The sequence below is a fragment of the Salmo salar genome, unplaced genomic scaffold, assembly GCF_965601325.2.
Source record: "Salmo salar unplaced genomic scaffold, fSalSal1 ptg000136l, whole genome shotgun sequence".
Classification (NCBI taxonomy): Eukaryota; Metazoa; Chordata; class Actinopteri; order Salmoniformes; family Salmonidae; genus Salmo; species Salmo salar.
This window is the reverse complement of record NW_027675321.1, coordinates 876,051-900,071: the sequence shown is the minus strand read 5'-3', so window position 1 is coordinate 900,071 and position 24,021 is coordinate 876,051. Positions and strand designations below refer to the sequence as shown.

The 24,021-nt window shown below is 42.1% G+C and overlaps 1 protein-coding gene across 1 annotated transcript; it reads left to right on the top strand.

The window, feature by feature from the left end:
- The first annotated feature begins 5,470 nt into the window (after positions 1-5,470).
- LOC145850280 (NLR family CARD domain-containing protein 3-like) lies at positions 5,471-23,892 on the top strand. Its single transcript, XM_082971001.1, has 8 exons — positions 5,471-5,565; positions 6,599-6,742; positions 12,352-12,468; positions 13,429-13,518; positions 20,395-20,511; positions 20,859-20,943; positions 21,073-21,301; positions 21,659-23,892. The coding sequence occupies exons 2-8, from the start codon at positions 6,615-6,617 to the stop codon at positions 23,452-23,454; spliced, it is 2,562 nt and encodes an 853-aa protein (XP_082827127.1). The 5' UTR covers positions 5,471-5,565; positions 6,599-6,614; the 3' UTR covers positions 23,455-23,892.
- Positions 23,893-24,021: the final 129 nt, after the last annotated feature.

Here is a 24,021-nt window from a genome sequence, read left to right as displayed (position 1 = left end):
CTATGGGTAAAGAGTTAGATAGTGAACTGATTCTCTATGGGTAAAGAGTTAGGTAGTGAACTGATTCTCTATGGGTAAAGAGTTAGGTAGTGAACTGATTCTCTATGGGTAAAGCCCAAACCACACGGGGAGCCTTTTTTATACGTGTGTGAACAAGCATGGTAATAGAATGCATGGGAGTCAATGAGAGAAGACAGACAGGCTGTGAGCGTTACTCTGGTAATAGAATGCATGGGAGTCAATGAGAGAAGACAGACAGGCTGTGAGTGTTACTCTGGTAATATAATGCATGGGAGTCAATGAGGGAAAATAGACAGGCTACGGGCATCAACGGCATCACAAATATATAGAAAGCCAAATTAGAAAGCTATTTTTCTCGTGGCGCAATGCTGGTAAAATGAGCTGATGAACTCACAGAAAATAGACTGTTTCTGCATTGTTACCGAGTCTGGAATTGTGAAGTGCAGGTTTGCCGTTTTCATCAGGAATCTTGTTCCAAAGGCAGCTCTGCAGAGTGGTGACTAGCTGCCACAGACACAAAGTCATAAAATCTGTTTTTAAACCCTAACCACAATGCTAACCCTAATGCCTAACCCAGGGTTCTCCAACTGGCGGCCCGCGGGCCAAATCTGGCCGCCAACAATATTATTTGGCCCCTACAAAGCCCACCAAATAAATTAATATTTTGTTCATTCAAAAAATCAATTAAAAATGTTTTATCTTGCACCTGAGATGCAAAAAGTCCCAAAAGCAATGTCCCAAGAAGGATGTGACCTCACTACATTATGCAAAAGTTACATTTTTAACTTTATTCATGAGGGGCGGCAGGATAGCCTAGTGGTTAGAGCATTGGACTAGTAACCGAAAGGTACAAATCTGTTGTTCTGCCGCTGAATAAGGCAGTTAACCCACATTTCCTAGGCCGTCATTGAAAACAAGAATGTTCTTAACTGACTTGCCTAGTTAAATAAAAAAATGGAGAGAGAATGCAGGAGACAGTCAACTAATAAAGCAGGCCATTTAGTGGTGTTGAAATGTAAAGCTGCAACCACAGCGTAATCAATAGGAGGTGAACAGTGCCTGGTGCTGAAAATATAGGTAACTTGTTATGCAAGTGGCGCCAATCAACAGGTGGAGAAAAACTACACCAGTCGAGTAATTCATTTCAACAATAATCTTCATTTTAATTTGACTTTACAAACAACAAGAGGGCTTAATTTGAGTCAATGTCTTCAGAGCGAAGGCCCATATAAATAACTGGCTGAGCTAGGCTGTGTGGGGACGAAGGCCCATATAAATAACTTAACTGTCTGAGCTAGGCTGTGTGGGGGCGAAGGCCCATATAAATAACTTAACTGTCTGAGCTAGGCTGTGTGGGGGCGAAGGCCCATATAAATAACTTAACTGTCTGAGCTAGGCTGTGTGGGGACGAAGGCCCATATAAATAACTTAACTGTCTGAGCTAGGCTGTGTGGGGACGAAGGCCCATATAAATAACTTAACTGGCTGAGCTAGGCTGTGTGGGGGCGAAGGCCCATATAAATAACTTAACTGTCTGAGCTAGGCTGTGTGGGGACGAAGGCCCATATAAATAACTTAACTGGCTGAGCTAGGCTGTGTGGGGGCGAAGGCCCATATAAATAACTTAACTGTCTGAGCTAGGCTGTGTGGGGACGAAGGCCCATATAAATAACTTAACTGGCTGAGCTAGGCTGTGTGGCTTAACAGCATCTTTCACAAGACAACAACATGGCCTAATAGAAGAGGGATTTGTATTTATTTATTAGGCCGACTTACAACTGCATCTGGCCAAAAAGGCAGCATCCTACATAAAACAATAATTTAAGAAAAACAGGTGATGTCTGTGTCTGAGTGTCTGTAGCCCTGTATCAGGAGTCTGGGATAACCTGAGTGTCTGTAGCCCTGTATCAGAGTGACCAGAGTAACCTGAGTGTCTGTAGCCCTGTATCAGAGTGACCAGAGTAACCTGAGTGTCTGTAGCCCTGTACCAGGAGTCTGGGGATAACCTGAGTGTCTGTAGCCCTGTACCAGGAGTCTGGGGATAACCTGAGTGTCTGTAGCCCTGTACCAGGAGTCTGGGATAACCTGAGTGTCTGTAGCCCTGTATCAGGAGTCTGGGATAACCTGAGAGTCTGTAGCCCTGTATCAGAGTGACCAGAGTAACCTGAGTGTCTGTAGCCCTGTATCAGGAGTCTGGGATAATCTGCTCCTGTAACGATAAAACAAACAGAAAATACTGTCAGCATGACACCTAAAATAGCCATCGATAAGCACTAATAATCACAATAATAATAATAGCAATAATAACAATTATAATAATAATAATAATAATAATAATTACAATAATGTTAGTAGCCTATATGACTATTTATTAAATACTAAGTTATTTACTTAATGGGAAAAGTTGCATTTCCCCTTGGACACGATCTTGTGGATGTCAGGTGAGAGGGATGTGATGTTGATGAGCAGGCAGTCCTCGGTTGCCTTATGTGAAAGCCGGTTCCTGTCGTGAGTCGATTGCATTCATAGAGGAAAAGGACTCACAGGTGTAAGTTGATCCAAACATAGTTAGCACATAAAAGGAATGGTGATGACTACAACAACGATGGTGGTCAGCTGCTGCCCTCATTGGGTATAGCGAGCACCATCCCCCTCTCTCTCCCTCCTTCCCCCTCTCTCTCCCTCTATCCCCCTCTCTCTCCCACCATCTCCCTCTCTCTCCCTCCATCCCCCTCTCTCTCCCTCCATCCCCCTCTCTCCCTCCTTCCCACTCTCTCTCCCTCCATCCCCCTCTCTCTCCCTCCTTCCCCCTCTCTCTCCCTCCATCCCCCTCTCTCTCCCCATCCCCCTCTCTCTCCCTCCATCCCCCTCTCTCTCCCTCCTTCCCACTCTCTCTCCCTCCATCCCCCTCTGTCTCCCTCCATCCCCCTCTCTCCCCCTCCATCCCCCTCTCTCCCCCTCCATCCCCCTCTCTCCCCCTCCATCCCCCTCTCTCTCCCTCCATCCCCCTCTCTCTCCCTCCTTCCCACTCTCTCTCCCTCCATCCCCCTCTCTCTCCCTCCATCCCCCTCTCTCTCCCTCCATCCCCCTCTCTCCCCCTCCATCCCCCTCTCTCTCCCTCCATTCCCCTCTCTCTCCCTCCATCCCCCTCTCTCTCACCCAGGTTCTGTTATCTCAGGTCATAAATTCCTGGAGGAGACTCTCTCCCTCGTGCAGTATAGAGAGAGGGTTTCACACTCTGATGGATGAGACAATGCAAGCCATTCATTTGTGGGGCGATTTCCTTCAACCTGCTGACCAGGCCCCTGTGTCTGTCCACCATAGCAGGAGCCCTGACGGTGATCACAAAGTTGACTTTTTCGAATGACAGGCCATGCTACGTAAACAATTGTTCCAGCTTTGTGAATAGGATGTCCCCGGTGGTGTGTCCATCCAGGGAAACGTCCCCGGCGGTGTGTCCTTCCAGGGGAACGTCCCCGGCGGTGTGTCCTTCCAGGGGAACGTCCCCGGCGGTGTGTCCTTCCAGGGGAACGTCCCCGGCGGTGTGTCCTTCCAGGGGAACGTCCCCGGCGGTGTGTCCTTCCAGGGGAACGTCCCCGGTGGTGTGTCCTTCCAGGGGAACGTCCCCGGTGGTGTGTCCTTCCAGGGGAACGTCCCCGGTGGTGTGTCCTTCCAGGGGAACATCCCAGGCGGTGTGTCCTTCCAGGGGAACGTCCCAGGCGGTGTGTCCTTCCAGGGGAACGTCCCTGGTGGTGTGTCCTTCCAGGGGAACGTCCCCGGTGGTGTGTCCTTCCAGGGGAACGTCCCCGGTGGTGTGTCCTTCCAGGGGAACGTCCCTGGTGGTGTGTCCTTCCAGGGGAACGTCCCCGGTGGTGTGTCCTTCCAGGGGAACGTCCCCGGTGGTGTGTCCTTCCAGTTGAATCAGTGCCAGTAGCTCTTCTTTAAAGTCATTTCCATGAAAATAACAGACATATACACACAACTGTGCTACATCAGTGTTGTCAGTACTCTCATCAATAGCCAGGGGAAAATGCTCAGCCTGACTGAGCCCCTCCAGAACAATCCTATGCAGATCATCCTTCAGAGCACAGACACGGCGTCCGGCTGATGTCACAGACAGGGGCACCTGTTTGACAAACGCAATTATGCTATCCATAGACTGGTCTGTAGCCAATTCCTCCAAAACTGTCACCATGCATTTTTTAAACAGCTCTGCGTCTGTGAAGGGCATGTTGTGTTTGGTTAGAACCCAGGATGCTTTTAGGAAAGCACTTGTGACCTTCTGTTGTTGGGTCAAGCCACGAAGGAGGATTCTACTGCCGTGTTTGTAGGTTGAAGTTAATGCTTCAGTGTTTCTGCGTCGGGCCTCTGTCTGGGGCGGGAAGGCTACTTTGAAAGTACCGTGTTTAGATTCATAATGCCGTCTGAGATTGAATTATTTGCAAACAGTGACATTTTTATTGCAACAAGACGCACTGGCTTGGCATTGGAGAAAGATGGTAAGATGAATGGATATCACTCTGTCTGTTCTTCCCTGAAACTTTGATTTTCATTATCCACCTTTTGTTACTTTTTGAGAGCGACATGTTCTCTTGCTATCAAGCTAATTGTTCTGAATGAATGTTGATATTAATAAAGTAGTGTAGACTACAGTAGGCTACGTAGACCTGTTTTTCCCCACCAATCAACACACAGAGAAATAAACAAAAAGTTATAATTGAATAGAGATATTGGTGATTTTATGATTTTATCAGATCTAAATTATTTTATTGTCACTGAATGTACTATGTACTAATCAAATGTGTTAAACATGTTGTTAAATTTGTAGTGTAGGCCTATTAATTGTGCTAATATTATACGCTAATTATGTTCTGGCCCGCCCACTTTAACTCAGAAAAACATTCTCCCGATGTCACGTCCTGACCAGAGAAAGCTGTTATTTTCTATGGTAGAGTAGGTCAGGGCGTGACAGGGGGGTTTCTAGTTTAGTTTTTCTATGTTGTTTTCTAGTTTTGTATTTCTATGTTGGGTTTTGTTTGGGATGATCTCCAATTAGAGGCAGCTGGTCATCGTTGTCTCTAATTGGAGATCATACTTAAGTAGGTGTTTTTCCCACCTGGGTTTGTGGGAGATTGTTTTTGAGTAGTGTATGTTTCACCTCTGCATCACGGTTTGTTGTTTTTTTGTTCTTTAGGTTATGTGTATGTATTGCATAGTTTCACAGTTCAATAAAATATGTGGAACGATAATCACACTGCACTTTGGTCCGCTCCTCTCTATGACAACCGTGACACCCGAAGCCAAATCTAGTTGACAAACCCTGTTTTATAGTATGTCATGGCCTTTACTGGCCAACTGCTGTTATGTTTATGATATACTATGGTGTTGTGTCACTAGACTTTGACCAGATATTATTACATCCAAAGATCAACTGTACCTAGAACATAGATACAGAGCCACTTGTTATCAGGAAGGTGCTCTCTCAGCACAACGGAAAATATCTCAATGACTTGACATGTTCTGGTTGTGAATTCAGGCTACAAGGTAAGAATCTTCTCAGTGATTATTGTAAAGTGTGTAGAGAAATTAAATGTATGGTGTTATTTTAGTATAGTGACTGACAGTAAAACACTCAGATCTAAAAGTCCATTTCACCTGGGACAGTTATGTGACAGTTCAATCATACAAAATGGCGCTAACTGGGCGTAGGCGAGTCAAATTCAAAAACATATTGTTCATATATTCATATATTGTGGTTATTTTACAATTTGTATATTTTTATGTATAAGTTGTAAATCGTCTTTCAAAATATCGTAAAATTTGTTTTCAAACTTACAATGAGCTCCTCTTTCCTGTGTAATCTGGTATGAAACCACTGAACATACTTTTCTTAACATTGTTATTATGAACTGAATTCAGTAACAGCATAATAATATCATACCTGTTGAACAAAACAACACACTAGAATGAGAGAAATTATTAAAAGAGAAAGTGAGACATTAATATTATTATTAGTTATTATCTATTATTATCTATTAATTAAATCACCTGACTGTTTCTATGTATGTTAGTAAATGTTTTATTTCTAAGAGATAATGAATATAAGAGAACAATTGACATTCAATAATTAGTTGTCACTGTGTTAACCACAACCAACATGCTGGATCTCTGTTTAGTTGTCACTGTGTTAACCACAACCAACATGCTGGATCTCTGTTTAGTTGTTACTGTGTTAACCACAACCAACATGCTGGATCTCTGTTTAGTTGTCACTGTGTTAACCACAACCAACATGCTGGATCTCTGTTTAGTTGTCACTGTGTTAACCAACATGCTGGATCTCTGTTTAGTTGTTACTGTGTTAACCACAACCAACATGCTGGATCTCTGTTTAGTTGTCACTGTGTTAACCACAACCATCATGCTGGATCTCTGTTTAGTTGTCACTGTGTTAACCACAACCAACATGCTGGATCTCTGTTTAGTTGTTACTGTGTTAACCACAACCAACATGCTGGATCTCTGTTTAGTTGTCACTGTGTCAACCACAACCAACATGCTGGATCTCTGTTTACAGGGGTCAGTGCTCTAAAATGAGTCTCTCTGGGGAGAGAGAGGAGGGGGGCCCTGCCTCTAAAATGAGTCTCTCTGGGGAGAGAGAGGAGGGGGGTCCTGCCTCTAAAATGCATCTATCTGAGGGACATGACAACAAAGCTAAGAGGTGAGATGACAATGGACTTTGTTTCTTAAACATTATTTCCAACATTTGTTATTTTTAATCGGAAATGATTTCTTACGGGTACCTTCATGTGTCTGTAAAATATTGTTGTTGTAAGATTTTAATTCATAGATTTTTGTGTATTCATTTTTGTTTTGCAAAACGCTATATAGCTGGAATGAAATGTTTGTATCCTGTATATTTCACTGTGATATGTGGTTGTCTCACCAGCACACACACACACACACACACACACACACACACACACACACACACACACACACACACACACACACACACACACACACACACACACACACACACACACACACACACACACACACACACACACACACATCTTTACCAGTATACACACACATATCTATAGAATTTTAGCATGACACAATCATTTAGTCTACTCTTAATTATTGCCTAATATGTTGGCAGGCATAACTTTATTGTTCTTACTAATTCTGATCGTTGTTACAAGCTGAATTTGGACAATATATCCGTTATATCAACCCACTTCACTCCTGTTTAAACCAAAAAGGGTTCTATCTTTCTTAATATACGGAATCACTAAAGTTCTACATAGAACCCTTTATAGGAGGTTAGCCTGTCTGAGTATACAGTATATATATAATATATATAGAACCCTTTATAGGAGGTTAGCCTGTCTGAGTATACAGTATATATAGAATATATATAGAACCCTTTATAGGAGGTTAGGAAGTGTCTGGGTATACAGTATATATAATATATATAGAACCCTTTATAGGAGGTTAGGAAGTGTCTGAGTATACAGTATATATAGAATATATATAGAACCCTTTATAGGAGGTTAGGAAGTGTCTGAGTATACAGTATATATAATATATATAGAACCCTTTATAGGAGGTTAGGAAGTGTCTGAGTATACAGTATATTTAATATATATATATAGAACCCTTTATAGGGCTCTTTGATCAGAACTCTAGTGGTTCTTCTTCACTGAACTGATCTTCATTATATCCAAACACACTGGTGGTCAGGGAGGCATTTCTTTGTTTGAACGATGGCCCACGTCAACTCTGGCTGACTTTTTTACAATATGATATATTACAACACTTTACAATACAATACATTATAATACAATATATTATAATACAATACATTATAATACAATACATTATAATACAATACATTATAATACAATACATTATAATACAATACAATACATTACAATACAATACAATACATTACAATACAATACAATACAATACATTACAATGCATTACAATACAATACAATACAATACATTACTATACAATAAAATACAATACAATACATTACAATACAATACAATACATTACAATATAATACAATACATTACAATACAATACAATACATTACAATACAATACAATACAATACATTACAATACAATACAATACTATACAATACAATACAATACATTACAATACAATACATTACAATACAATACAATACAATACAATACAATACAATACAATATATTACAATACAATACAATACAATACAATACATTACAATACAATACATTAGAATACAATACAATACAATACAATACAATACAATACATTACATTACAATACAATACAATACAATACAATGCAATACAATACAATACAATACAATACAAAACAATACATTACTATACAATACCTTACATTACAATACAATACAATACAATACATTACAATACAATACAAAACAAAACAATACATTACTATACAATACAATACATTATAAAACAATACATTATAATACAATACATTATAAAACAATACATTATAATACAATACATTATAATAAAATACATTATAATACAATACATTATAATACAATACATTGTAATACAATAAATTATAATACAATAAATAAATCACTTAGGAAGACAGACAACATCTGACTTTTTTTCAATACTATACATTACTATACAATACTATACATTACTATACAATACTATACAATACTATACATTACTATACAATACTATACAATACTATACATTACTACACAATACTATACATTACTACACAATACTATACATTACTATACAACACTATACATTACTACACAATACTATACAATACTATACATTACTATACAATACTACACAATACTATACATTACTATACAATACTATACAATACTATACATTACTATACATTACTATACAATACTATACATTACTATACAATACATTACAATATATTACAATACATTGCAATACCCCCCCCCCCCATATACCTATAAGAGTAAATTGTCTTCATTGTCAGCACTTCTAAAATCAATCTCAAAATATTGTTTTAAAAAATGAATAATTCAGTTTTTCATAATAATAATAAAAAATGAATATTACTAATGTAACCCACTGTAAAGACTGGGTTTAGTTGATTGTGTGGCACTGCTTATGTCCGCGTTCTGGATCTGTCCCCGTCCCTGTACAAAACTGCCCGCGTCCACGTCCGGTGCGGTGCCAAGCATATTGTCCCGGTTACGCGCAGAGTGGCTGAGGTGATCTTGGATACCAACGATGGAGTTCGCTACAGTGTTGAGATGTCAAAGTTTATTGTTCAATTTGCTTTCTGCTTTACGGTCAGGGACAGTATGAGTGTCGCCAGATCCTTTTCACTCTCTGTCCTTGTTTCATTTTGTGGTTCACCGGATTCGTCATCATCATCGAGACGAGGTTACAGACGAACGACCTGCTAGCTAGCCAAGCTAGTCGGTACAGCTAGGAAAGCTAGCTAGCTACTCTATCAGCAGCATCCTAGTTATCCTGGCTAGTCGATAAAGCTCGGTAAGCTAGCTAGCTACTCTACCAGCAGCATCCTAGTTATCCTAGCTAGTCGGTACAGCTAGGTAAGCTAGCTAGCTACTCTACCAGCAGCATCCTAGTTATCCTAGCTAGTCGGTACAGCTAGGTAAGCTAGCTAGCTACTCTACCAGCAGCATCCTAGTTATCCTAGCTAGTCGGTACAGCTAGGTAAGCTAGCTAGCTACTCTACCAGCAGCATCCTAGTTATCCTAGCTAGTCGGTACAGCTAGGTAAGCTAGCTAGCTACTCTACCAGCAGCATCCTAGTTATCCTAGCTAGTCGCTACAGCTAGGTAAGCTAGCTAGCTACTCTACCAGCAGCATCCTAGTTATCCTAGCTAGTCGCTACAGCTAGGTAAGCTAGCTAGCTACTCTACCAGCAGCATCTTAGTTATCCTAGCTAACACTACATCATCACCGGCTGCCTGCATTTCTTGTGGACCGATGGAGCTCCCCGGTTGTTTCTTCCACCTGTTAAATCCCGTGGAGGGCTTCTCCCTTTCTCATTGATGGATGCTGTAATGCGTTGCGTGCTGGTGGCAGGGAAGTCAGGCGCAGGAGAATGAACTTGGTAAAAATGGAGCTGTTTAATAAACATCAAAACCTCAGAAAACCAAAGTATACAAAATAACAAATAGAGGGTGCGAAACCCGTCCCACACCAGAATAACAATAAACACCTACATACAACAAACAATCTCCGACAGGGACATGAGGGGAAACAGAGGGTTAAATACACAACATGTCATTGATGGGATTGGAACCAGGTGTGATGGAAGACAAGACAAAACCAATGGAAAATGAAAAGTGGATCAATGATGGCTAGAAGGTCGGTAGTGTCGACCGCCGAACACCGCCGAACAAGGAGAGGGACCGACTTCGGCAGAAGTTACCTCTGTCCGATTCTCCTCTCTTCACTAGATGGACTGTAACTTTAGTGTTTAACCCCTCTATGTCCAAGGACCGAACTTTTGAATATTATTTTCGGGCGCCTCAAGTAGGCTGGACACATGACATTTTTAACAATGTTTTTTTTCTGATGAAAACTAGTTCATTGCATCCTCCATGGAGCTCAGTTTCATAATATTACGTTATGTTATGAAGTAATCGCTAAAAAACAGACCTTATTTTAGGTCATTTTTCAGCTTTTCTAGTTGAATTGAGCACCGTGACGCCAACTCACATTCTGAACATTCTATTCCCAGCTCATTGTTCTGCGTTAAAATGGCAGCTTCTCTATTGTTATCAATGAGACCTGTCGGCAATAACCGTGAACGCCGACCTCGGGTAAATTACTATTAACCTTGTAGGCTGACCTCAATTATTATTATTATTATTATTATTATTATCAGGTAACTTATTATTATTAACAGGGTTCTGGCTACTTTGTGAGTGCTATCCCTGTTCGCTTGGGTACATATTGTACCACAGTCCTAAACGTTAACCATTTTCTGGTCATGGTTAACCATATTTGTTTTCAGAAAAAGGTATACCACCTAAACAAAACGCATGTCCCTGTCCTCTTTTTCAGATGTGGCCGATTTTAAACATCCAGAATACATTTTTTAATTAAGAAATAACACTTTTTTTGATGACTTGTTGTTTCTAAATGGCTGCTGGGTAATTGGATATGCATTGAAATCGTTGCATCGCAGGTTCACAGAGTTGCGTAGGTTCACAGAGTTGCAAACCAAATGGATAGGTCTAGCTCATTGATTTGTAGATCTGACGTAGTTGCTACCTCAGATTATGAGCCTAGTTCAAAGATGAAAAAATAAAAACATGGAGTCTCCTCGTGCATGCGCCCCCAGTCTCATTGTTCTCAGATCGACCACTATCCAAATGCGCTACTGTTTTTCAGCCATGGCCTGCAAAGTCATCATTCAAAGTTCTGGCGCCTTCTGAGAGCCCATGGGAGCGTTAGAAAATGTCACGTTATGCCAGAGATCCCCTGTTTTGGATAGAGATGATCAAGAAGGCCAAGAAATGGTCAGACAGGGTACTTCCTGTACAGAATCTTCTCAGGTTTTGGCCTGCCAAATGAGTTCTGTTATACTCACAGAACCATTCAAACAGTTTTAGAAACGTTGGAGTGTTTTCTATCCAAAGCTAATAATTATATGCATATTCTAGTTTCTGGGCAGGAGTAATAATCAGATTAAATCGGGTACGTTTTTTATCCGGCCGTGAAAATACTGCCCCCTATCCATAACAAGTTAACCATAAACATCACACATTTAGTTAATTATATATATAAAACTATTTATTTAGATGGGTGACATTATCTGCCAAAATAACATGTAGATGCAAAATGCAAAAACATGTACATGCAAAATAATGTAGACCAAAAAGAGCTCTCCAGCAGGTATCAAAACATTAAAAGGCCATTTTCTCAAAAGTGAGGTTACAAGTATATCATCTTCCAAAGCAGAAACACTTTTCCACTGTTCCTCAACTGTAGTGATATACCATGTTCTAGCTCTGAGGCTCTACTATTATCAAATGTGAAAAACACAATTTCAAATTTTGCTACATAAGACCGAGCCGTTCATTTGAGAGAAAGGCAGATATATAACATTTTGCAAAAAAACATTGTCTCTCTGAAATGAAACCATCAAGTGATAGATTTTAAACAAATACATGTCTGTCGTTGAACAATCCGATGCCATGATTAGATAGTGAAAAAACACACTTAAACAATAAAATCTAATTTATGAACATTTCTGAAAATGAGTAGATGAGAGATGTAATGTTTGTCTCTGTTGTGTTGAAGTCCAATCAAGCAGGAGAGACCAGCCTCCCCTGTACCCAGCTGTGTGTCCATGAAGAGTGACTGGTCTATGGGTCCTCCTATACTGTTTAGAGAGGGAGACTTTTCTACTGAACAAAGGTAAGAAGAACTCATGGGTCATGGTCAGTGAGTTAAACAACACTGTCTCTAGTCATTTCTCCTCTCCCATTTTCACATTTCTTTTGGTTGTTTTCATAATCCATAGGCTAATCCTTTTATCCATTTATATATTCCTAAAACAATATTAAACAAACACAACATTCCCTCCCTGTTTGTGTGTGTGTGTGTGTGTGTGTGTGTGTGTGTGTGTGTGTGTGTGTGTGTGTGTGTGTGTGTGTGTGTGTGTGTGTGTGTGTGTGCACTCCCTGGATGAAGAGATATAATCTCTATCCTGATAGCCTAGTCACTTTTACCCCTACCTACATGTACATATTACCTCAACTTTCCTCAACTACCTGGTACCCCTGCACATTGACTCAGTACTGGTACTCTTTATAGTCTCATTATTACCTCAACTACCTGGTACCCCTGCACATTGACTCAGTACTGGTACTCCTTATAGCCTCATTATTACCTCAACTACCTGGTACCCCTGCACATTGACTCAGTACTGGTACTCCTTATAGTCTCATTATTACCTCAACTACCTGGTACCCCTGCACATTGACTCAGTACTGGTACTCCTTATAGTCTCATTATTACCTCAACTACCTGGTACCCCTGCACATTGACTCAGTACTGGTACTCCTTATAGTCTCATTATTACCTCAACTACCTGGTACCCCTGCACATTGACTCAGTACTGGTACTCCTTATAGCCTCATTATTACCTCAACTACCTGGTACCCCTGCACATTGACTCAGTACTGGTACTCCTTATAGTCTCATTATTACCTCAACTACCTGGTACCCCTGCACATTGACTCAGTACTGGTACTCCTTATAGCCTCATTATTGCCTCAACTACCTGGTACCCCTGCACATTGACTCAGTACTGGTACTCCTTATAGCGTAATTATTGTTATTTTGTGTTACTATTTCCTTTTTTTTATTTACAAGGTATAAGGTCAACGTATCATGTCTGGTGAACAGGGCAGAGCTCCATACCCGCAGTCAGACCAGCAGAAACTGGATCAGCAGCACTACAAGGTATCACGTCTGGTGAACAGGTCAGAGTTCATATCCTCAGGCAGACTAGCAGGAACTGGATCAGCAGCACTACAAGGTATCACGTCTGGTGGACAGGTCAGAGTTCATATCCTCAGGCAGACCAGTAGAAACTGGATCAGCAGCACTACAAGGTATCACGTCTGGTGGACAGGTCAGAGTTCATATCCTCAGGCAGACCAGTAGAAACTGGATCAGCAGCACTACAAGGTATCACGTCTGGTGGACAGGTCAGAGTTCATATCCTCAGGCAGACCAGTAGAAACTGGATCAGCAGCACTACAAGGTATCACGTCTGGTGGACAGGTCAGAGTTCATATCCTCAGTCAGACCAGTAGAATCTGGATCAGCAGCACTACAAGGTATCACGTCTGGTGGAGCATGTATCAATACTGATAGGATGGAAAGAAAGGGAGCGCTGCTCTCGGATCAGTTTTCTCCATTCAGATATTTCCTTAACATTATAGTTATGTCACAATACTGACCCAGGATCAGCTTCTATTAGCACCTATGGCTGCAAGTATTGGGGAGGCTTAGTCTAATGCTTACCCAATAAAAACGCACTAAATCACAGATTTGGCACATCATTGTGTTCATGTTTGGATACACATCATGAAATATATTGAGACATATTTCAGACAGTAGCCTACAAGTATCAAAATATTACTCAATATATTGAACAATATGATTGAAATAGGCCTAAAGACTACTGTTCATATTTTAATGTAGTCATCTCGGTTTTCATTTGAAGAATAATTTTATGCGTCGCTTGTTTTTATCAAATGCAAAGACATTGGCAACTTCGTATTTGTAGTCAACTTTGTTCTGAAATCATCTGCTGACACAGAGAGATGGATAAACTATATGATTCTATGTTTAGCAGAGATCTTCTGTGTATAAAGTCAAGTGGAAGGGCAAAAAAAGCATCTAATGACGCACTCAGCTGTTCTAGTGGTCTGAGGGAGGAGGTAGATTACTCAGCTGTTCTAGTGGTCTGAGACAGGAGGTAGATTACTCAGCTGTTCTAGTGGTCTGAGACAGGAGGTAGATTACTCAGCTGTTCTAGTGGTCTGAGACAGGAGGTAGATCACTCAGCTGTTCTAGTGGTCTGAGACAGGAGGTAGATTACTCAGCTGTTCTAGTGGTCTGATACAGGAGGTAGATTACTCAGCTGTTCTAGTGGTCTGAGACAGGAGGTAGATTACTCAGCTGTTCTAGTGGTCTGAGACAGGAGGTAGATTACTCAGCTGTTCTAGTGGTCTGAGACAGGAGGTAGATTACTCAGCTGTTCTAGTGGTCTGAGGGAGGAGGTAGATTACTCAGCTGTTCTAGTGGTCTGAGACAGGAGGTAGATTACTCAGCTGTTCTAGTGGTCTGATACAGGAGGTAGATTACTCAGCTGTTCTAGTGGTCTGAGGGAGGAGGTAGATTACTCAGCTGTTCTAGTGGTCTGAGGCAGGAGGTAGATTACTCAGCTGTTCTAGTGGTCTGAGGGAGGAGGTAGATTACTCAGCTGTTCTAGTGGACTGAGACAGGAGGTAGGTTACTCAGCTGTTCTAGTGGTCTGAGACAGGAGGTAGATTACTCAGCTGTTCTAGTGGTCTGAGACAGGAGGTAGATTACTCAGCTGTTCTAGTGGACTGAGACAGGAGGTAGATTACTCAGCTGTTCTAGTGGTCTGAGACAGGAGGTAGATTACTCAGCTGTTCTAGTGGTCTGAGACAGGAGGTAGATTACTCAGCTGTTCTAGTGGTCTGAGACAGGAGGTAGATTACTCAGCTGTTCTAGTGGTCTGAGACAGGAGGTAGATTACTCAGCTGTTCTAGTGGTCTGAGACAGGAGGTAGATTACTCAGCTGTTCTAGTGGTCTGAGACAGGAGGTAGATTACTCAGCTGTTCTAGTGGACTGAGACAGGAGGTAGATTACTCAGCTGTTATAGTGGTCTGAGACAGGAGGTAGATTACTCAGCTGTTCTAGTGGTCTGAGGGAGGAGGTAGATTACTCAGCTGTTCTAGTGGTCTGAGACAGGAGGTAGATTACTCAGCAGTTCTAGTGGTCTGAGACAGGAGGTACATTACTCAGCTGTTCTAGTGGTCTGAGACAGGAGGTAGATTACTCAGCTGTTCTAGTGGTCTGAGACAGGAGGTAGATTAATCCGCTGTTGTAGTGGTCTGAGACAGGAGGTAGATTACTCAGCTGTTCTAGTGGTCTGAGGGAGGAGGTAGATTACTCAGCTGTTCTAGTGGTCTGAGACAGGAGGTAGATTACTCAGCTGTTCTAGTGGTCTGAGACAGGAGGTAGATTACTCAGCTGTTCTAGTGGTCTGAGGGAGGAGGTAGATTACTCAGCTGTTCTAGTGGTCTGAGACAGGAGGTAGATCACTCAGCTGTTCTAGTGGTCTGAGACAGGAGTAAGATTACTCAGCTGTTCTAGTGGTCTGATACAGGAGGTAGATTACTCAGCTGTTCTAGTGGTCTGAGACAGGAGGTAGATTACTCAGCTGTTCTAGTGGTCTGAGACAGGAGGTAGATTACTCAGCTGTTCTAGTGGTCTGAGGCAGGAGGTAGATTACTCAGCTGTTCTAGTGGTCTGAGACAGGAGGTAGATTACTCAGCTGTTCTAGTGGTCTGAGACAGGAGGTAGATTACTCAGCTGTTCTAGTGGTCTGAGGCAGGAGGTAGATTACTCAGCTGTTCTAGTGGTCTGAGGGAGGAGGTAGATTACTCAGCTGTTCTAGTGGTCTGAGACAGGAGGTAGATTACTCAGCTGTTCTAGTGGTCTGAGACAGGAGGTAGATTACTCAGCTGTTCTAGTGGTCTGAGGGAGGAGGTAGATTACTCAGCTGTTCTAGTGGTCTGAGACAGGAGGTAGATTACTCAGCTGTTCTAGTGGTCTGATACAGGAGGTAGATTACTCAGCTGTTCTAGTGGTCTGAGGGAGGAGGTAGATTACTCAGCTGTTCTAGTGGTCTGAGGCAGGAGGTAGATTACTCAGCTGTTCTAGTGGTCTGAGGGAGTATGTAGATTACTCAGCTGTTCTAGTGGACTGAGACAGGAGGTAGGTTACTCAGCTGTTCTAGTGGTCTGAGACAGGAGGTAGATTACTCAGCTGTTCTAGTGGTCTGAGACAGGAGGTAGAATACTCAGCTGTTCTAGTGGTCTGAGACAGGAGGTAGATTACTCAGCTGTTCTAGTGGTCTGAGACAGGAGGTAGATTACTCAGCTGTTATAGTGGTCTGAGACAGGAGGTAGATTACTCATCTGTTCTAGTGGTCTGAGACAGGAGGTAGATTACTCAGCTGTTCTAGTGGTCTGAGACAGGAGGTAGATTACTCAGCTGTTCTAGTGGTCTGAGACAGGAGGTAGATTACTCAGCTGTTCTAGTGGTCTGAGACAGGAGGTAGATTACTCAGCTGTTCTAGTGGACTGAGACAGGAGGTAGATTACTCAGCTGTTATAGTGGTCTGAGACAGGAGGTAGATTACTCAGCTGTTCTAGTGGTCTGAGGGAGGAGGTAGATTACTCAGCTGTTCTAGTGGTCTGAGACAGGAGGTAGATTACTCAGCAGTTCTAGTGGTCTGAGACAGGAGGTAGATTACTCAGCTGTTCTAGTGGTCTGAGACAGGAGGTAGATTACTCAGCTGTTCTAGTGGTCTGAGACAGGAGGTAGATTACTCCGCTGTTCTAGTAGTCTGAGACAGGAGTTAGATTACTCAGCTGTTCTAGTGGTCTGAGACAGGAGGTAGATTACTCAGCTGTTCTAGTGGTCTGAGACAGGAGGTAGATTACTCAGCTGTTCTAGTGGTCTGAGACAGGAGGTAGATTACTCAGCTGTTCTAGTGGACTGAGACAGGAGGTAGATTACTCAGCTGTTATAGTGGTCAGAGACAGGAGGTAGATTACTCAGCTGTTCTAGTGGTCTGAGGGAGGAGGTAGATTACTCAGCTGTTCTAGTGGTCTGAGACAGGAGGTAGATTACTCAGCTGTTCTAGTGGTCTGAGACAGGAGGTAGATTACTCAGCTGTTCTAGTGGTCTGAGACAGGAGGTAGATTACTCCGCTGTTCTAGTGGTCTGAGGGAGGAGGTAGATCACTCAGCTGTTCTAGTGGTCTGATACAGGAGGTAGATTACTCAGCTGTTCTAGTGGTCTGAGGGAGGAGGTAGATTACTCAGCTGTTCTAGTGGTCTGAGGCAGGAGGTAGATTACTCAGCTGTTCTAGTGGTCTGAGACAGGAGGTAGATTACTCAGCTGTTCTAGTGGTCTGGGCAGGAGGTAGATTACTCAGCTGTTCTAGTGGTCTGAGACAGGAGGTAGATTACTCAGCTGTTCTAGTGGTCTGAGACAGGAGGTAGATTACTCAGCTGTTCTAGTGGTCTGAGGGAGGAGGTAGATTACTCAGCTGTTCTAGTGGTCTGAGACAGGAGGTAGATTACTCAGCTATTCTAGTGGTCTGAGACAGGAGGTAGATTACTCAGCTGTTCTAGTGGTCTGAGGCAGGAGGTAGATCACTCAGCTGTTCTAGTGGTCTGAGACAGGAGGTAGATCACTCAGCTGTTCTAGTGGTCTAAGACAGGAGGTAGATCACAAGCATTTTCCAAGTGTAATGTTATTGATGGTTTCGGGAAACAGCTCTTTTACGAAATCCATGCGGGTTACTGTTATCAGCTCCTCACAACCCCAAGCTGAACATCCCCCACAACCAGAGCCTGATCGTCAAGGGGGAACCATAAACCTGCCTCTCCAACTCTCCCTGACCTGAGTGTTTTAACTCCTGAGTGTCTAGGGGGGAACCATAAACCTGCCTCTCCATCTCTCCCTGACCTGAGTGTTTTAACTCCTGAGAGTCTAGGGGGGGGGGAACCATAAACCTGCCTCTCCAACTCTCCCTGACCTGAGTGTGTTAACTCCTGAGAGTCTAGGGGGGGAACCATAAACCTGCCTCTCCAACTCTCCCTGACCTGAGTGTTTTTACTCCTGAGAGTCTAGGGGGGAACCACAAACCTGCCTCTCCAACTCTCCCTGACCTGAGTGTGTTAACTCCTGAGAGTCTAGGGGGGAACCATAAACCTGCCTCTCCATCTCTCCCTGACCTGAGTGTGTTAACTCCTGAGAGTCTAGGGGGGGGGAACCATAAACCTGCCTCTCCATCTCTCCCTGACCTGAGTGTGTTAACTCCTGAGAGTCTAGAGGGCGAACCATAAACCTGCCTCTCCATCTCTCCCTGACCTGAGTGTGTTAACTCCTGAGAGTCTAGGGGGGAACCATAAACCTGCCTCTCCAACTCTCCCTGACCTGAGTGTGTTAACTCCTGAGTGTCTAGGGGGAACCATAAACCTGCCTCTCCAACTCTCCCTGACCTGAGTGTGTTAACTCCTGAGAGTCTAGGGGGGAACCATAAACCTGCCTCTCCATCTCTCCCTGACCTGAGTGTTTTAACTCCTGAGTGTCTAGGGGGAACCATAAACCTGCCTCTCCATCTCTCCCTGACCTGAGTGTGTTAACTCCTGAGTGTCTAGGGGGAACCATAAACCTGCCTCTCCAACTCTCCCTGACCTGAGTGTGTTAACTCCTGAGTGTCTAGGGGGGAACTATAAACCTGCCTCTCCAACTCTCCCTGACCTGAGTGTGTTAACTCCTGGGCTACTTTATTCCCCTCTGGCTGGGGGTGGAGTCAGTGAGTCACAAACCAGTAAAATAGGTAGAGACGGGTCGCTCTCTTTCAAGCTCTGAGATTTAACGATGTTCCTATGAAGGTTCTAACAATTAATTTAGCCTTCAGATGCTTTTGGGAAACCAGGCCCTGGATAAGAACATCTGCTAAAAAAAGTGTTAAATGTAAAAAATTTACAAACAGATCACATATACATTTCTTGAATATTTTAAAAAAAATATATATATATTGATGTCACAAATGTATCATTTGTACATATCTTTATTAAAAATGTAGTAATTTGTTATATTTGACTGTATGATTTCTCTGAGAGTGAGGCAGATATATATTATTACTGTATTAAACCTAGCAGTACTACTGATTTCTCTGAGAGTGAGGCAGATATATATTATTACTGTGTTAAACCTAGCAGTACTACTGATTTCTCTGAGAGGCAGATATATATTATTACTGTGTTAAACCTAGCAGTACTACTGATTTCTCTGAGAGGCAGATATATATTATTACTGTATTAAACCTAGCAGTACTACTGATTTCTCTGACAGTGAGACAGATATATATTATTACTGTATTAAACCTAGCAGTACTACTGATTTCTCTGAGAGTGAGGCAGATATATATTATTACTGTGTAAAACCTAGCAGTACTACTGATTTCTCTGAGAGGCAGATATATATTATTACTGTGTAAAACCTAGCAGTACTACTGATTTCTCTGAGAGGCAGATATATATTATTACTGTGTTAAACCTAGCAGTACTACTGATTTCTCTGAGAGTGAGGCAGATATATATTATTACTGTGTTAAACCTAGCAGTACTACTGATTTCTCTGAGAGTGAGGCAGATATATATTATTACTGTATTAAACCTAGCAGTAGTACTGATTTCTCTGAGAGTGAGGCAGATATATTGCATTTAGCAAAAAACATTATTTGTCTCTGAAATGAAACCATCAAGTGATAGATTTTAAACAAATACATGTCTGTCGTTGAACTACCCCATGTAATGATTAGATAGTGAAAAAACACACCAATCTCTTTACTAATTTCTTTAAACAATAAAGACTAATTTACGAACATTTCTGTAAAGTGAAATGTTGCGTTTTGTAATGAAACTCTTCTTATGTTTCCCCATCTGAGCTCAGAGTAGATGAGAGATGTAATGTTTGTCTCTGTTGTGTTGAAGACTAATCAAGCAGGAGAGACCAGCCTCCCCTGTACCCAGCTGTGTGTCCATGAAGAGTGACAAGTCTATGGATCAACCTATAAAGTTTAGAGAGGGAGACTTTTCTACTGAACAAAGGTAAGAAGAACTCATGGGTCATGGTCAGTGAGTTAAACAACACTGTCTCTAGTCATTTCTCCTCTCCCATTTTCACATTTCTTTTGGTTGTTTTCATAATCCATAGGCTAATTCTTTAGTTCATTTTCATAGTCCTAAAACAATATTAAACAAACACAACGTTCCCTCCCTTTGTGTGTGTGTGTGTGTGTGTGTGTGTGTGTGTGTGTGTGTGTGTGTGTGTGTGTGTGTGTGTGTGTGTGTGTGTGTGTGTGTGTGTGTGTCTGTGTGTGTGTGTGTGTGTGTGTGTGTGTGTGTGTGTGTGTACTCCCTGGATGAGGAGATGTAATCTCATGTTTTGTGCACAGAAACCAACAGGAGAGATCAGAGTCAGAGATTCTCAGTGGTCAGTCTTCCCAGAGTCATCAAACAGACCTGGCCTCCATATTCAGTGTATGTGGTCCTGTTATGAACATTTGTTTTTGTTGACCTCAAGTAAAGTTGATCTGTCAATCATTCATTAATGTGTTAATGAGAAAGCCTTTCTTCTCTTGCTTAACTTATTTACTTGATTTATTTTAGTTGCTTGAAGAGAAAATGATGACATTTGTGAAGAACGAGCTGAAGATGTTCAAGACGATTCTTAGTCCAGAACTCCCAGAAGGCTTTGAGAGTCAGAAGCAGGATAAGGAAGTGGTGGATGCTGAAGATGAGAAGCAGGAGAGCAGTGCCAGAGAGGGGGCTCTGAAGATCACACTGCACATCCTGAGGAAAATGAACCAGAAGGAGCTTGCTGACACACTGGAGAAATGTAAGACCTGTCTGCCTCATGTTGAATGCTGTTTTATAACATTTAAAAGCTGTAGCTAAAGTACAGCTAAAGTAGCTGTGTAACTCAATGATATTGTAGCAGCCTTAACACAACACCTAGTGACCTCATCACGTAGCAGCAGAGAGAGAGAGAGACAACATTAATAATACCATCAATAATACCAAAAATAATGTAATCAGTCACACCAGTCTGTAATGCATTATGAAAACATTTACACATTTATACAGTCAGTTAAGAGAATAAATGATTATAATTTAACTTTATAACAGTCCTACAATACTGTAGGCATTAAAACAAATGTAATATTAATATCATCCTTGTTATTTCTTCATTCAGATGAACTTGCTGTGATTTGCCAACGTGAACTCAAATCTAATCTAAAGAAGAAGTTTCAATATGTATTTGAGGGGATCGCTAAACAAGGAAACCCAACACTTCTCAATAAGATCTACACAGAGCTCTACATCACAGAGGGTGGAACAGGAGAGGTCAATAATGAACATGAGCTGAGACAGATTGAGACAACAACCAGGAAACAAGCAAGACCAGAGACTGCAATCAAATGTAACGACATCTTCAAACCCTTAACTGGACAAGACAAACTCATCAGAACTGTGCTGACAAAGGGAGTCGCTGGCATTGGAAAAACAGTCTCTGTGCAGAAGTTCATTCTGGACTGGGCTGAAGGAAAAGCAAATCAGGATGTTCAATTTGTGTTTTCATTCCCTTTTCGGGAGCTGAATTTGATGAAAGGGGACAAACACACTTTCATTGAACTTGTCAATCACTTCTCAATGGAAACCAAACAATCAAGAATCTCCAATTACAACAAGTACAAAGTTGTGTTCATCTTTGATGGTCTGGATGAGTGCCGACTGCCCCTAGACTTCCAGAAGAACAAGATCTGTTGGGACGTCACAGAGTCAACCTCAGTGGATGTTCTGCTGATAAATCTCATCAAGGGAAATCTGCTTCCCTCTGCTCTCCTCTGGATAACTACCCGACCTGCAGCAGCCAATAAGATCCCTTCAGGGTGTGTTGACCAGGTGACAGAGGTACGAGGGTTCAATGACCCACAGAAGGAGGAGTACTTCAGAAAGAGATTCATTGATGAGGACCTGGCCAACAGAATCATCTCACACATAAAGACATCAAGGAGCCTCCACATCATGTGCCACATTCCAGTCTTCTGTTGGATTTCTGCAACAGTCCTCGAACACATGCTGAAACATAAGAGAGAAGAGATGCCCAAGACTCTGACTGAGATGTACACACACCTTGTGGTGTTTCATACCAAACAGAAGAATGAAAAGTATCTTGGGAAAGAAGAGACAGATCCACACTTGAGTAACGAGAGCATTCTGTCACTGGGAAAACTGGCTTTTCAACAGCTTGTGAATGGCAATCTGATTTTCTATGAAGAAGACCTGAAAGAGGCTGGCATTGATGTCAATGAAGCCTCAGTGTACTCAGGATTGTGCACACAGATCTTTAAAGAGGAATGTGTGCTGCACCAGATGAAGGTGTACTGCTTCGTGCATCTGAGCATTCAGGAGTTTCTGGCTGCTGTGTATGTGTTCCTCTCATTCATCAACAACAATGAGAATCTAATGGACAAACAGCAAACAAAGTCCAGTATATTTTCTTTGCTGTACAGAGACGAGCCTGAAGTTACTGTCTACAAGAGTGCTGTGGATAAAGCCTTACAAAGTGAGACAGGAAACCTGGACCTTTTCCTCCGCTTCCTTCTGGGCCTCTCACTGGAGTCCAATCAGAAGCACTTACGAGGTCTACTGACAAAGACAAGAATCAGCTCACAGAGCCATGAAGAAACAGTCAAGTACATCAAGGAGAAGATCAGGGAGAATACCTCTCCAGAGAGGAGCATCAATCTGTTCCACTGTCTGAATGAACTGAATGACCATTCTCTAGTGGAGGAAATCCAAAGCTACCTGAAATCAGGAAGTCTCTCAAAACCCAACCTGTCACCTGCACAGTGGTCAGCTCTGGTCTTTGTGTTGCTGACTTCAGAAAAGGAGCTGGATGTGTTTGACCTGAAGAAATACTCCAGATCAGAGGAAGGTCTTCTGAGGCTGCTGCCAGTGGTCAAAGCCTCCAGAGCTGCTCTGTGAGTAAATAAAATGACATATAAGAAGTAATCATCAGGAAGAAAGAAATATTATGTTTAGAGAAAAATGTGTATTATAATATGTATATAATATTAAATTGAATAACATATTGAATCAGATATTCAATCTAGTATTACAATATGACCATACAATTCTAGGAGACGGAAGATGAATCTATATGTTGTTTGAGAGAATAAACCAAATGCATCTACCGTTGTCCTTCTACACTACTGGTGTTAAATTAACAGTGTGTTTGTGAAGTCATGATGATCTCGTTGCAGGCTGTCAGGCTGTGGAGTCACAGAGGAAGGCTGTGCTTCTCTGGTCTCAGTTCTCAGTTCAAACCCCTCACACCTGAGAGAGCTGGACCTGAGTAACAATGACCTGAAGGATTCAGGAGTGGAGCTGCTCTCTGCTGGACTGGGGAATCCCCACTGTAAACTGGAGACTCTGAGGTCAGTATTCCTGTAGTTGGTCAACAAGTGATAACTGTTCACCAGATCCACATGTGTTTACCAGGCACACATAGTCCACACCATATGTGTTTGGACAGTGAAGCTTACAGTTGTA

Bases quoted from the DNA above. Each gene is read 5' to 3' on its own strand.
- LOC145850280 (XM_082971001.1), top strand. From the start codon at position 6,615: ATGAGTCTCTCTGGGGAGAGAGAGGAGGGGGGCCCTGCCTCTAAAATG. The intron at 20,512-20,858 runs GTAAGAAGAACT...TTTTGTGCACAG, and splicing joins GACTTTTCTACTGAACAAAG to AAACCAACAGGAGAGATCAG. The intron at 20,944-21,072 runs GTATGTGGTCCT...GATTTATTTTAG, and splicing joins ACCTGGCCTCCATATTCAGT to TTGCTTGAAGAGAAAATGAT.